This window comes from Poecilia formosa, unplaced genomic scaffold (assembly GCF_000485575.1).
Source record: "Poecilia formosa unplaced genomic scaffold, Poecilia_formosa-5.1.2 Scaffold80, whole genome shotgun sequence".
NCBI classification, from domain to species: Eukaryota; Metazoa; Chordata; class Actinopteri; order Cyprinodontiformes; family Poeciliidae; genus Poecilia; species Poecilia formosa.
The window spans coordinates 1,529,161-1,544,119 of record NW_006800019.1 but is presented as its reverse complement, the minus strand read 5'-3'; the positions used below and the strand labels follow the sequence as shown (position 1 = coordinate 1,544,119).

Sequence of the window (14,959 nt, the reverse complement as noted above, 5' to 3'; positions counted from 1 at the left end):
TGATTGTAGAAAAGGGTGGTGCAAACAGATTTCAGGTACCAAATCCATCTACATACCTGATTTCTACCATTTTATTTGTAAAAAGCCTTGAAAACTATATGTCCTTTTCCTTCCAATTCCACTGAGCTTTGTGGATGAAAGTGTCAAAATTTGAAAAACTTCAGAATATAAATACTTCTGCAAGGCACTGCATCTGTTGTCAAATTTCTAAATGTAATGTGTGAATTTTATGGCTTTGTTGAACATTTATTTTTTTACTCAGAAATTGAAAGTGTTGGGTCTGCCAGCTGTGAGTCGTATGCAAGTGGACAGAGCTTGGCACTCTCTCTGCAGGGGGAACCTTATTCCCACTCCCAGATAACTCCTCAACCATTGCTATCTGTAGGTCTATATTTAAACCTACTAACAACAATGATGGAAACCTGTTCTGAAACAATCGGTCCTTACACATATTCTTGTGACACAGATCACTGGCGCATCGGCTGAAACTCAAATACTCTGCACTGACGAGACTGGGAGTGTTCCAAATCTGCCTCTTGTTCAGGGCGTTAGTATGTCTAACGTGTGCATTCCCAAGACTGAAGGGGGATCTGTTGGCCAGACATTTCTTCAACCCAGTCCTGTTGTTCCACAGGTATCCCCGAGTGTACCGCAACAATATCTTCAGGTGAAAAAGATGATAATATATCTATATAAATAAAATTAATATTCACAAAGGGACGTAATCTTAACATTCCTGATAATGTATGTAAAATGATCACACTGCTCCATTCAGTTGGGTTCTTTTCAAATAGCTATTAAATATTAAATAACAACCCTAATGGAATCATAACTCTGAGATTGGCTGTCTTTTACGAGAATAAACAGTGCTTCCCACAGGATGTCAGTGATTAGAGATAGTGAGATGCTAGAAATTCAGCAAATTTACATCCTTGTGATTAAAAAATGCATCTATAAACTCATGCTTTATCTCCCCAAAGTGCAATTTCAGTTTATGATCTAAGCTCCTTATCCAGTATAAAATACTGTGGGAAGCACTGTTCTCTGAAGTTAAGTGTGTTTGTTTATTTTCCTTGTCAAAGCTTATTCCTAATCTAGTTTTTGTACTGCTTTCTCCCCTCACCCTTTCCTGCATTCAACTCAAATCCTTGTTCTTTCATTATCGCTGAGTAGTCACAAACATTTCCATCAGATGCATTCCAACCGGTCACTGCTCATGGATCCGTGGCTCCCTCACAGTCAAACATACCTCCTGTTTCTCCCCAAGCTCCCGTTGGTGTTTTCTCCACACCTATGTCTGTCAGTGACCCCGCTGGAATTGCAGGGACCGCTATGCTCCTCACTCAGCTACCCGCTTCTCCCAGGCAGCAGACTGACATTATTCCCCACTCCACTCCCCAGCAAACACAGTGTTTTGTTATTCCACAGCAGTGCATTATTACACCACAGCCAGACATGGTTTCCCAGACCTCCACCCATCAGCAGCAACCACAACAACCCACATCAGTTGAACATCAACAGATTAATGCAAGTCAGCTGCCTCCAGAAAAGCAGCATCATAGCCTTCCAGCTGCAACTATCCAAAAGCATCACCGCGAGCCAGAGCAGGAGATTTTTGTACAGCAACCTGTCCAAAATGTCCAGTCAAGTCCTCATCAGCAAGTGAGGACCACACAAACAAGCATGGAGCCTCAAGCACTGTCAGTGCCTCGGCCAGGGGAACAACCTCAGGCTTATAAACTGCAACCAGCAGGAGAAACATGCGAGCAGACAGCCAGACAATCACAACTACAGCAACAGCTTCAGCAACAGCAATCTCTTTTACAACAGCAGCAACAGCTACTTCAGCAGCAACACCTGTTGCTCCTTGAACGACACCCATTGTATGTCCAGACGCTGGATCAGCAGCAACAAATGACTCTGCTTCAACAACAGGAGCACCAGACGCAGCTGCAACAGAAAGCACTGCAACACAAACAAATCATGGATCAGCAGCAAGCTTCTCTATATCAGAAATATGAACAGCAACAGCAAAGTCTTCTGCATCAAGGACAACCTACACAAGCACAAGTGCAACAACAACCACAGATACCTTCACAACAACAGCAGATTCAACAGTTATTTGAGCAAACAGGGCAGCAGCAGGAAGAAATAACTCAAACTGAAGCAGAAACACAAGAACAAAGTGGACAACAGCAGCAAAATACTACACTGCAGCAACAACCTCAGCAAACACAGCAGAAATGTGAACAAGTACAACAGCAAACCATATTCCAACAGATAGAACAGCAACAAGCATTAATCCAGCAACACTTGCAAAAGCAGTTAATTTTAAAGCAGTCCCAGTTACAACAGGCAGCTCAGCTGCAACAGCAAGAACTGCAACAAGTACAGCTTGAACAAAACCTGGAGCATCTTCAGCAGCAAGCTCTGTTGCAACAGCAGCTTGAAAAACAACTTCAAAATCTCCCCTCAGATAGACAAAGTGCTGAATTTTTGCAGCAGCAGGCTCAAATGAAGCATCAAAATCAAGAAAAACAGCAGCAGCAACAAGCTGCCATCGTTCAGCATCTGCATCAAGCTGACAAACAAGAACCTCTGCCTGCACCTCAAAGCAGCAGTGAGATGCAGATTGTGCCACAATCTGCTAACATGCAACCGATGTGTAACCCCCAACTTACCATTCTTCAGTCTGCGCAGCAGTCAGCTAAGCAAGACACTATAGAGCAACAGCAGCAGCTAGCACTTATTCAGCAGCAAGCTTTTGTTGCTCAGCCACAGCACCACACCTCCACAGAAACCCATCGAACAGTTGGTGTGCCTGTGACCATTGAAGGACTACAAGACCAAACTGACGTAATCTCTCAAGTACATGTCCCAGTGACCATACAGACTACCCCCATTCCTATCCAGACAGCTCCTGTTTTCTTAGGACAGCAAGGACAAAGTCCATTTCACCCCCACAACCAGATTCCAACCCAGTTTTTAGTCCAGTCTGTGCCCCAAGCCTCTCAAACTACAACTGTGGTCAGTGTACCTGCCCCAACAGCTGTGATCCAAGGACAAACGCAAGTCTTGCAGGCACAGCAAATTCCCTTACAGGCTAGTTATCCTGGACCTGTAACTCCTACTCAGGCTCAGGTAACTGCTCAGTCATTTATCCAGACTCAGCCTCAACATACAACTATTCTACAGCTCCAGCCTGCACATGGCAAAGTCCCAAACATCAATATTCAGATGATGGGCCAACAAAACCAAACCACTGCCCAACTTCCACCTGAAGTTGCTTCTCTTCCAAGTCCAGTACAGCAAGAGACTTACGTTCAGCAAGGTGCTCTAAAGAAGAGTCCCGTCCAGCCCAAACTCCAGCAAGAAACTCAAGGCCAACCGCCTTGTCAGCTGCTTTCTCACCCTGGCCTAATGACCCCACAGTTTGTCTCACAACCTCCCCACCAAGACATACCATCTGCGCAGCACAATATGACTCATGCTTCACAACATCAGCAGGTGCATCAGCAACCAGTAATGCAGTATCAGCAGATGATTCTGTCTCCGGGCTCGGCTGAGAGTGCTGTAACAACAACCGAGAGTCTCGCTCAGTCGGCTGACCCTGTTGGCATTCATGTTGCTCCTCCTCCAGTGCAAACTGGACAAGGAATAGTTCCAGGACAAGCAGCACTATATCCAGTTGCTGCAGTCCACCAAGCGTTAATTGGAAGCTCTGCAGACTCTCCCATCATTCAGCCCACCTCCAAGCCATTTATGCCTCAGCCTGCTGAGCAGCCTCAGCAACAAAACAAAAATCTCTCTCCAGTCCATCAACCCCCAGGAAATTCTACTGCACCGCTTCAGTTACCAGCACAGCCCATCCAAACTCTCAACCAGCAGCCATCACTTCCACAACAAACCTTGACAGCACATGACAAAAGTCAGCTTCCTTCTCAGTGCCCTTCACATGTGTTGATACAGTCCTCTGCACAGTCAGGACCCAGTAATGTTTCTGTGCCTCAGTCACCCACTAAGACTCCCCCTCTGTATAGTCACTTTGTGACAGGGAGCCCTTCATCTCCGCAGCATCATGCCAAGCAGCTTCTCCCAGCCCACACACATACACAAACCTGCATTCAGGCCCAGACACACTCTCAAACACAGACACTGGTTCAAACACAGACTCACTCTCACACTCAGACAGACCACAAGACACCAGATTCTGAAGAATCTCTTTTGCTTAAAGCTATGTCTGATGCGCAACAACTGCCCCTGAGCCCTTCATGTCCCTCCACAACACTACCATCTGCACTTCCCCAACAACCTGTCCCTGCTGCAGAGCTTTCTACATCTTCGCAACAGGCCCAAGTACCTTTACTAGGGCAGGCCAGCTTTGTACCTACCTCTCCTCAGCCTGCCTCTGCACAACGATTGCTTGACTCTAATGCTCCCCAACCCTCCCAAGCCTCGCTGCAAGACTGTGACATTTCCCTGCTGGGCATCGCTCAGGTACATGAAATATGAAACAGAAATAATTTACCGACATGCTCATCAAATGATTAAAGCTTCTTACTAAATGCACTATTTAAAACAGTCATTGATTTTACCTCTTCAGTTTATACTAACATATTCTGATTCCTGGAGAACAAAGTGTAGCATTTTATGGTGCAGGTCAGACTTGTTATTACACTATTATGGGGAAGCTGTATGTAATTTGTTGCAGAATGCCTGACATGAATATACTAGTCTTAATATTGTTCTTTTGATATGTTTTAGTGAAATCTGTTAGTGAGAGAGTCTATGGAAAGATGTTAGGTCTCTGCTATTAATTTCACCTGGTTTTAAGCATAGTCCTTTAAAGTTGACTAAAATTAGCTTTTAAAACTGAATTTGCTCCATAGCACAACATTAGCCCAACATCCTGATCTCAGGTTTCATTGTTTACAGCGTCATAAATTGGATTTTCTCTTGGGATGTTTTTTTTTCTGGCATTAGAACAAAAAAAACTCATGTAAGGTATCATTAAAGAACATTTTTTTGTCTTTTTTTTTATTAATTGCTTTGTAGTAATGATGGTTAGTTATATATGAAGGTTTTTTTTAGTCCAGTACACAAGTGGTGTCATCCTTAACTTTCACACTAACTTCATGCAGCTTTAAGTTGGTGGAAACAACATCTTTTTATATATTTGAAATAATGTTCATACACTTCAGAGGTTTCCATACATTTGAGGAGGGTTGAATTCAGTGTTATATTATTCATACTCCAAATATTGCTTGATTTTCAACGTATATGGTGATGATATGGTGTATGGTGATATTTGTGTGTGTATTGTTTGTTTTTTTATGCATTGTGTGTCTATGAATACTCTGCAGGATGGGCCATACCTGGCAAGTGCAGAATGTCATTCTTCAACAGGGTATGTTTTCTCATAAAATAATTTTTTCAGCTAAACATATGTTTAGCCTTTAATGCTCCCTTTTTTGAAATACTATACTCAGCATTGACTTTTTTAATATTTCTTCTTTTTCAATCTGGCTCATCTTTGTCTTACATGTATGTGAAAATTAAAAAAAATGCTTCATTATTTGATATTTGATATTTAACATCCCATCTGTTAACCACAGGTCTGTTTCAGTAAATGGAGAAGACATTCAGCACAATTTGGGAAATGGAAAATCTGAGAAGTCAAAATCTCAGAAAAAGGCTTCCTCTCAGAAACCTGAGAAAGGTTCACATCAGTTTCAACTGAGCATGCTCCAGGTGAAAGACCTAAACAACATGTTCATGACATTAATTACTATTAAGTACCTTTACCAATTCTTGGTCACATTTCAGTGTTTCAGATAATCATACATTTTTTAACATAGAACAGCTTGAAGTCAAAAACCATTCCAGAGAAAAATGCCCCTTTCATCTTAATCCTTAAGGAACAAAGAACATCTCAATCCCCAAGACTTTTTGGGGAAATTTCCTGTGGCTTAACAAGAAAAAATTAAAAAGTTGTTCATCCCGTTTCATTTGACAGAAGAAAAAACATAGTCTAAGCTTCCCCTGATCATCATGATAGTATGGTGGTCTGGGGCTGCTTTGCTGCTTCAGGCCTTGACTGAATTGCCATAAGTGATGCTATAAGTGATGGAACCATGACTTCTGCTGTCGAGCATAAAATTCTGAAGGAGAATGTTCAGGCTATGTATTTCAAAAATGATGCACTGCCAGGTTCACCAATGACCAAATCTAAAAGCTAACAAAATGAAGATTTAAAAAGTGGTCTAGTCAAAGTCTTGGGTAACATTTGATGTCCTGTGCAAAAAATTCTGTACAGTATTGTCCGACATTAAAATTTGCTTGTCGATCGGAAACGATAAAGTGTGACAATAAAACAAAAACGTCTATAAGAGAGTAAAGTTCTTTGTCGACAGTCTGTTTTTTGTTCTGTGTATTGTATGTTCATATAAAAAAAAAAAAAGAAACATTCAATAAGCATAAAGTAAGACAAAAAAAGAGAGAAAAGTTCTTGATTAACTGGTATATTAATAATTGTTTTTTATAATATCCACAGGTGTCTGGGAAAGGAGACAATTTGGTAGAGTGTCAGTTAGAGACTCATAGTAACAAAATGGTGACATTCAAATTTGATATTGAAGGAGATGCTCCTGAAGATATTGCAGATTACATGGTAAAGCTTCTAATGTTTTGATAATGTCAATACTCATACTTAACATCATTTACATAGTTTCATAACTGCGGTCTGGTTGTATATTTCAGGTAGAGGAAGACTTTGTCCTAGATTTAGAGAAAGGGAAATTTGTGGAGGAGCTTAAAACGATTGTGAAAAAAGCCCAAGAAATTCTTCAGACACATACACAGGTATGTTTATCTTGAACCAACAATTTGGCCACTGCTGTTTGCCTGTTAAACGAATGATAACAAATTTGACTGTTTTCTCTACCAGACTGGATCAACTGACCAGTTGCAAGTGAGCACTCACTCCACCTCTGGTAAGTGTTTTAGTTTATTTATTTTCTTTACTTCCTAATTGACGAAATAAGAGAGAGAGAAAAGAAATAATTTTCACGACTAATAAACTATCCTTATGGTTTAGTAGGTGAGTCAGTCCCCCAGTCATCCCCAGTGGGACGCTGGCGCTTCTTTATCAACCAGACCATTCGTCACAGAGACTCCTTGTCTAGCCAGGGTGCAGTCACACCACCACCAACTGCTGAGACTAAAATCCCACAGTCTCCTCAAAAGGATGAAGGTGAGACCAAATTAGGTGTTAATGTTGTGGCTTATTATTACGACTGAGAGAGTAACAAAAACTAACTGTGTTTTTTCCACTTAATTTAGACAAATATGCATCCCAGACTCTTGAATCCTATACTGAAAAGGTTTCTTCCCCCCACAACACCCTCTCCTCTGCCTCATCTCCAGCCTCTGCTGTCACTGGCTCAGCCTCTGTAGCTGACACTATGGCCTTTGAAACCATCTCTGGACAAGCCTCTGCTCCGGTCAATGCCCCTTCAGTTGACCAGATTCCCAGTTCTCTTTCAACTACAGCAAAACCAACTCCTGCTCTTATGTCTTCCCCAACCAACACCATAGTTTCCGGTAACCTAACCCCTGCAGTCACCAGTGTTTGCTCCACTCTAGGTCAAAGTTTAGAAGATGCATCAAGGCTATCAGCAGTTGAAAAGTCTTCAACCTCTTTTAATTCCACTCCTGTGGCTGCAGTAAGTCAGCTTCCCATTGAGGAGCAGCAGACATTTTCCCAAATGGCCACCACAGTGCCACTGCAATCACAGATGCAGGTACAGCCTGCATCACAGCAACAAGCAACAACACAGCCACAGCTGTTAGCACTGCAGCTTGAACAACAGATACAGCAGTTAACACCAAAACAACAGCTATCGCAGTGCCATGAAAACCCAGATCAAAGTTTGCTGCAGCAAGAGCAGCCACTGCTGCAGGAACCACAACTGCTGCAAAGGCATACAGCTTTTCAACAACAACTTCCTGAGACATTGGTGTTGCCTCAGTCAATTCAAAGACAGTTGCTGCAACCATCTGCACAGTCACTACAGATTCTGCAACCATTGCCCCTACAGCAAACCCAGCCACCACAACAGCAACCGTTGCAATATGCTGGACAAATGATTCAGGAGTCTCTGTTTCAGCAGCTACCACAGCAAGTTCTGACACCTCCGGCAGAACTTATAGTCCCCCAGCAGCAGGAGCCACAGCATCAACAGGTGGTCTTGCAACAGATGATGCAGCAAAAGCAAATGTTGCAACCTCAGCTGCAGCAACAACAGCACCAACTCTTTGTAGGTGTAGCAGCTCAAGGTCAAATGTTGCCCACATCCATAACTCAACAGTTTCTCCAACAGCAGGCACAGCTAAATGTTACCCCTTTACCACATCAGATTTCACAACCGAGCCAAGTGCCTGCTGAGCCTGTGCAGCCACAGACACTGCTTCAACACTCTGAGCAGCAACACAACGGGAATAAAACCACAGAGTCATCTCAGAAGCACCTGCAGTTTGCAAGTCAGACGCAGTCCTCTTTACAGATGTCTGAATCAGAGGTCTCTACAGGAGAGACGAGCATTACGGAGGACACAGGCAGCTTTTCTGCCCCGCTTCACCCTTCGTCTGATTCCTCTCTGCCTCCGCTCCACCTCGCCTCGGCTGAACCCCAGCTACCCAGCCTTTCCCTAACAATGACACCATCCCCTGGTCAGCCGTCCTCCGTGGCTGAGTCAGATAGTGAAGGTCCCCCGAAAATTGAATTCGTTGATAACCGTATTAAGACTTTGGATGAAAAGTTGAGGAACTTATTGTATCAGGAGTACAGCGGCGGGGGAACGGTACCTGGAGCTGGCTCTATTCCTACATCAGCTGCCTCTATGTCAGCAGGAGGCGATGAATCGTCTGAGCCCCAGGCACTCCAACATTTGTCTTTTCACCCACTGGCCACTTCCTCAGACACCTCCCCCCACACCCCATCCTCAACTACCTCCTCCACCACTCCCCGTTCCTCTTCTACCTCTCCTGATCCAGAGAGAGGTAGAGGGGAATATGAAGCTTTATCAGAAGTTGGAAACCTTGTTCTGTCTGAACCCGTAGAGCAGCAACCCATCCCCTCTGTCCCCTCTGCCTCATCCACCAAGCCCATTTCTTTCTGTGCTCCCAGTAAGGATGGTACTGCTGGATCCCAGCACTTACTTGTATCAGGAGAACCAACTGTACCTGTAAGTAAATACCGAAAATAATGTTTGAATTAGCTGTTTACAATTCACAGTGTAAATGTAACTCCTCTTTAAATGTCTGTGATTACTTGTAAATGTTTAAGTATCTCTCCATCTTTTAAGTCTCCCATTCATGCTGCCAGTCTTAATTGTCCTAACTGTTCTAGGCTGTACACCCACACTCTGACACCAGTGTCGTCGGAGATTCTTCATGGCCTTTCAGTCAGCAACCGATCTCCCTCCAGCATGGACAGCAGCAGCACAATGCAGGAGGTGGATATTTTGGCCTAAACCTGACATGTCCTAGTATCAGAAATCCGGTTAGCAAGAAATCCTGGACTCGAAAATTCAAAAACTGGGCATGCAAACTGCGCCACTCCGCCAGCTTGTTCAAGAAGCCCAGAGTCCCACAAGGTAGCGTCCTTTTAGGGAGCGAGAGAGCACGACAAAGGGAGAATGGGGTGTTGGGGCATGGAACTAGATCTAACGTCTAGTACTAATTTTAACTTAGCAAAAATAAAAAATTCTTAACCTTAAAGAATTAATAAAAATTTATGGTAACATGTTTATGTGTAAAGGTAAATTTGTCAGTTCCCTTCTTTCATATATAGTTCCCATGTAATTTCAGTGTTGACATCACTACATACTTTATTGTTTGCATTTTTTATGTTCCGATTTTTTTCACTCTATATTTCATTTTCTTAAAAATCTTTCTTTTTGCATGAGGCACTCTGAGGAAAGAACAGTGGAGTGTAGAGATGGTTTTAGGAGGAGGTTGACATCAGACTTCTGATGCTCTCCAAGTCCAGATGAGCTCTGGAGCTAAGCCCAGCTGTGACTTGTTCCCAGGACGTGTCTTTTCAAATGACACTCTGCTTCATTGCCCCAAGCCCCCGGGCACCACCAGCATCCACCTCACCTTCTGACTCAGAATAGACAGCGCATCATGTCATTACGCAGATACGATACGAACCAGCTAAGCTTACCTTACTCAGAAAAGTTGGTCGAAAGATCCTCCAGCAGACTTCCAGACTTAATAAAATCTTAAATATTAACTTAGGGACCTAAAGCAAAATTACACAATACTTTTAGTTTTTGTTATGAGTTTTTCTTATTAAAACAAAACCCTTACATCCTTTTTCTTTCACCACTCAAATATGAGCTACTTAGCAAAATTCCAATAAAACAGTCTGACTACTTTTGCAAGTCACTTAATATGTGATTAGCTTCTATTTAGAATCAGTGTGCACTTTCTTTATGGGATAAGTGAGACTGTAAGACAAGTATCCAGATTTTAGTTATTGCCTCAACTTCAGTGTCTTGCATAGTTAAAGCTTCATGTAAACCAAAGTGAACGTTTTATGCAGGAAATGGTTTGAAACTGATCATGGTTACAATCCCCTATGCAGAACTACAATATAATGCAAGCAATGCTAGAAAATCTAAAATGAGCTCCAGAAGAACCGAGAAACACAAATGTTTCAGTAGCTTAATTTAATCAATACATATCTAAGCGTTCTATAGACTAATTATATTAGCTTAGCTGTGTAGTACAGACGAAATGATCCTAAACTGACCTACCAGCATCCAGACTTATCTTACACTAAATTAATGTCATTCTGAGATGAAGAAACCAGGACCCAGAACAGTGGAGCAAGTTAATGTGAACACTGATATTTTCCAGAATCAGCTTTTTATTTTTTATCATTTAAAAAAACAATAATATGATAAATTACAGGGCTTCCTGATTTTAAGAGTTGTGCATTTTGTTTTAATTTACATTTTACGCAGTATCTATTTATGGAAACAGGGTTATACATAGAATGTGTAGGCCTCACAGTTACTGCAGGGATTGTAATGGTAGGGTTTCCATATATCAAAGCTCCATCATTTTGTTAACATGCTCCATCCATCTTGCATGTTTCTGTTTTTATATGTTACTTGTTTAGTAGTAGCTTAGAACCTCTCCTACAAGAGCACATGCATGAGCACCTTTGTTATGTTCCACACCAGTGACTAATAATGGACCGTTATCTGTAAGTAACACTTGTAACAAACTTCAGCATTTTGTTTAATTTATTTTAATTAATTAATTAATTTTTTTTTTTTTTTTTTTTGCTTGTTTGTGTTTGTAACTCTTTTAATGTTTAATTTAAATACTGTGATTGTTATCCATGTCTACACTTTGCTGTAATGCTAACTTAAGTACCCAACACATTTACTATATACAGTGCCTGGCAAAAATATTAATACTTTTTTACAATCTTCTTTGTATTTTATTGGAATAGACTAACACAAGAAGAAGAAGCCCATTGTTTTAAAAAAATGGTGGCAGCATCATTCTGTGGGAAAGTTTTTTGTTGACAGACCCTATCAGAGTTGATGGGAACAGCTAATCAAACTGCCAAATTGGCAGGAACATTTTTGTCTCTAAATGTGCAAAGCTGGTAGACATTTTTTATATTTATTTGTAAAAAGTTTTTTTTTTTAAACTTGTCATATTACTTCAATTTTACAATTTTATTCACTTATTTGTGTTCATTTATCAGAGTAAATGGCAATAAAATAAATGGAAGTTTTGTTTTTGTTTTTGTTCTGTGACAGAATCTGAAAAAGTCAGAATACTTTTGCAAGGCACTCTTTATCTGAGCCCAGATCTTAAATGGGATGTTGCACTTTTTGTGATTATAAAGAGAGAACAGATATGAAACTGAGGGCTTGTTGGGTACACAGCATTTCACATTAGCAGCAGTTTTCTTAAATGCCTACAAAAGCTGCATTTTGTTTTTCAGGTTAATGTTCATAGCTTCTTAAATACGATACACAACACATACTGACTTTACAAGATGAAAATCTACAATGTTGGCAAGTTGATAATTCAACTTTGTTCATGTTTCTCATCTGTGTGTGTGTTTGTGTGTCATTTGTTTATTTACATCGATTTGTTGTATTCATCACTTTTGATTTGTGATTCTGTGTCCTTGTCTTTGTGTCTGCCTGTCCTTTTTTGTTTTTATTTTCCCCATTTTTTTATTTTTTTATCAGAGGGATATTTGTGCAGTGAGGCACCTGAAGATCACAAGAAGGAGACACCATTAAGCTCCCCTCAGCTGTGCAAAGGCCGATTTCAGGTAGGAGTCGTGCATCCTGACTTTAGCTTCTACGGTTTTCTTACTCTGAACTGATATCTATTTTGGTTATTAGGTGAATCCAGTTCCCCAGACCTCCCCTCCAAAGGATCTGTCTTCGGGTCAGAGTAGCATTCATAGGAAAGTGGGACGTTTCTCTGTGACGCGGACCGTGACGAAGAAAGAAGACAGACAGACTGACAGCTCACCAGTGTCTCCTGATTTGGGACGAGAAAGGAGGAAAACTCATGCAAAAGAATGGGATAAAGAAGACTGCAAGATCACCCCATCGAAGGGCCACCCTTCTCGCGGTTTTGGGCACAGCCACTCTCCACTTTGCAGCACTGATGATGATGATGATGATGAGAGTGAGATGGAAGATGAAGGGCTTAGAAGAGAACTTCAGAAGCTCAGAGAAAAGTAAACCAATAACAGATCAACCTGCTAATTTTTTTATTACTATTTTATTTTTACTCAGTATCAAATAGATGAACATGTTTTTGTCTTAATGTCTTCACCTGTTTTTGTAGGCACATCAGAGAGGTTGTTTCCCTTCAAGCCCAGCAGAACAGAGAACTTCAAGAGCTCTACAGACAGCTTCGTTCTCTCAAAGACCAAAGACAAAGTTTACCTGCCTCTCTGTGCCGAACTCCTCCTCTTCCTGCTGCGCTGCCTGTCGTTTCTCCACGCAGGTCCCGGATGGCCAAAGCTAAGCTTCGCTCCCGGCCCCACTCTCACATAGACAACAATGGAGTTCCACACTCTGGTTAGGCGACTGTGAGGCACATTTTCCCCATGTTTTTAACAGTACATTGTTGCCTGAACGTGCCTAACTGCTCCTATGTCTCTTCCAGGGATTCAGCAGTCAAGTAGTTTTTCGGTTGGCGAACAGGGTAGACTCCGCTCTGCAGTGCCTGATAGAAAAGGTAGGTTCAAATTTTAGTGATTTATCTAGACTTTCTAATGAGTCTGGGGGAAAAAATGTTGATTTGATTATGAATGGAAAAAAGAAATAAACTTTGTAATAATTTGTGTTATTCTAGATTTTATTTATTTTCCCTGTTTAAAAGATGCACCTCCCTGTCGCTTTTCAATTCTCTGTCATCCATCACTCAGTTTGTCCTTTCATGTAATCCATGCATGAAACTTAAAAAATACATAGTGTAGAAATGTAAAGCAACCCAACTTGTAGGTAGAAGATGCCATTAATCATTTCATCTTTCCACAGATCACAGCCCATCAAGGAAAAGCACATTCACTGATGAACTGCACAAGCTTGTTGACAATTGGACAAAGGAGGCAGTAGGTGCTGCTCCAATCAAGCCATCTCTGAATCAAATCAAACAGATCCAGCAGGTACAGGGAGGCTGGAGCCAGTCTGCAGAGGTATGACTAAACACAATGAAATGCATAGATAGGTTTTTGCTTCATATTATTATGTGAATAGATTTGATCAATATGGAATATGATTTTGTTTTAGAAAGTTATTTGTTATCTGTTTACAGTTGCAACAGAAGTTTAATGTGTGGACTTTCTCACATTTTGTCATATTGTCAGAACAAACTCTGGTATATTTTATCGGGGTGTTTTTTAAAGAATTAGTACAATGTAATACACAAGTCTAATGTGGAAGAAAACTAATACACGGTTTTCTGAATACTCTGTTGACACACCTTTTGTTCCAATCAACTTTTATGATTTTCTACCTTCTGTTGGTCTTTTGCAAAAATGCAATGTGGCAAAATGTGTCATACATAAAAGGATATGGACACTTTTGACAACTTGAAGCAAAAATAATAAGAATTTTTCTCAGTATTCATTGATATAATAATTGCAGGTGGGCCGACCAGGTTGGTTTCCAGCAGCCCAACTGAGCCCCCAGGTACCCTTAGCCTCCTCTCCTTACGCAGGTGGAGGAACCCTGACCACCCTGGCCTCTCCGGCTCCTCCACCCCCACAATCACACATGGGTCAAGTACCGCAGATGCATCAGAGTTTACACCTCCATCAGCCTCCACCTCTTCAGCAGATGACCTATCAGCAGTCTCCTATGTGCCAGCAAATGCCACAACCTCGGATGCAAACATCCATACAGTCACAGGTGCAGCCCACCATCCTGCTGCCCCAACCAACACCTCAAAGCCAACCGCTGCTGCCTTCCCAAATCCAAATCCCGGTGTCCACGGGCACGTCGCTGCTGCATGGAGGTGGGCCCTCCGTACCCGCTGACAGCACCCCAGTTATTGGGGGTGTGTTTTGCTCCTGCTCCTCCCCCTCGTCTACCTGTTCCTCATCTTGCTCGACCGCTGCTCTACCTTCCAGTGCCAAAATTCACCCAACAAGCCCAACTTCTACTCTTCCTTTGGGACAAAAATGAAACCAAGAGATTTGAGAAATAAATGTGAAGCTCCAAGAGATGGTGATACCCCAGGGATTCGAAACATAAATCAGATTCATTTTGGAGTGATAATTAAGTGTTATATGTGTGGGTAACCTGTGAGTGAAGTGAATACATGTATTCCAGCATGGTTCTTAGCCTCCTCTCATTATGAGGAAAGGAGACTCCTGTGAAAGAAAAGGAAAATAACA

At 41.7% G+C, this 14,959-nt stretch overlaps 1 protein-coding gene across 6 annotated transcripts in view; it reads left to right on the top strand.

The window, feature by feature from the left end:
- wnk3 (WNK lysine deficient protein kinase 3) overlaps window positions 1-14,959 on the top strand; it is a 37,910-nt gene extending 22,951 nt beyond the window's left edge. The window contains exons 9-25 of one of the 6 annotated variants that reach the window (XM_016673662.1): window positions 263-381; window positions 467-667; window positions 1,174-4,497; window positions 5,364-5,407; window positions 5,616-5,751; window positions 6,554-6,670; window positions 6,760-6,861; window positions 6,947-6,992; window positions 7,100-7,252; window positions 7,342-9,245; window positions 9,410-9,656; window positions 12,288-12,373; window positions 12,447-12,790; window positions 12,901-13,136; window positions 13,225-13,296; window positions 13,599-13,756; window positions 14,208-14,959. In XM_016673662.1, coding sequence (XP_016529148.1) covers window positions 263-381; window positions 467-667; window positions 1,174-4,497; window positions 5,364-5,407; window positions 5,616-5,751; window positions 6,554-6,670; window positions 6,760-6,861; window positions 6,947-6,992; window positions 7,100-7,252; window positions 7,342-9,245; window positions 9,410-9,656; window positions 12,288-12,373; window positions 12,447-12,790; window positions 12,901-13,136; window positions 13,225-13,296; window positions 13,599-13,756; window positions 14,208-14,747 — 7,829 coding nt within the window. In that variant the 3' untranslated portion in view covers window positions 14,748-14,959. Of the gene's footprint in view, window positions 1-262; window positions 382-466; window positions 668-1,173; window positions 4,498-5,363; window positions 5,408-5,615; window positions 5,752-6,553; window positions 6,671-6,759; window positions 6,862-6,946; window positions 6,993-7,096; window positions 7,253-7,341; window positions 9,246-9,409; window positions 9,657-12,287; window positions 12,374-12,446; window positions 12,791-12,900; window positions 13,137-13,224; window positions 13,297-13,598; window positions 13,757-14,207 lie in introns of those variants that run through there. The other 5 variants (XM_016673663.1, XM_016673661.1, XM_016673665.1 and 2 more) reach the window with 5 other exon arrangements.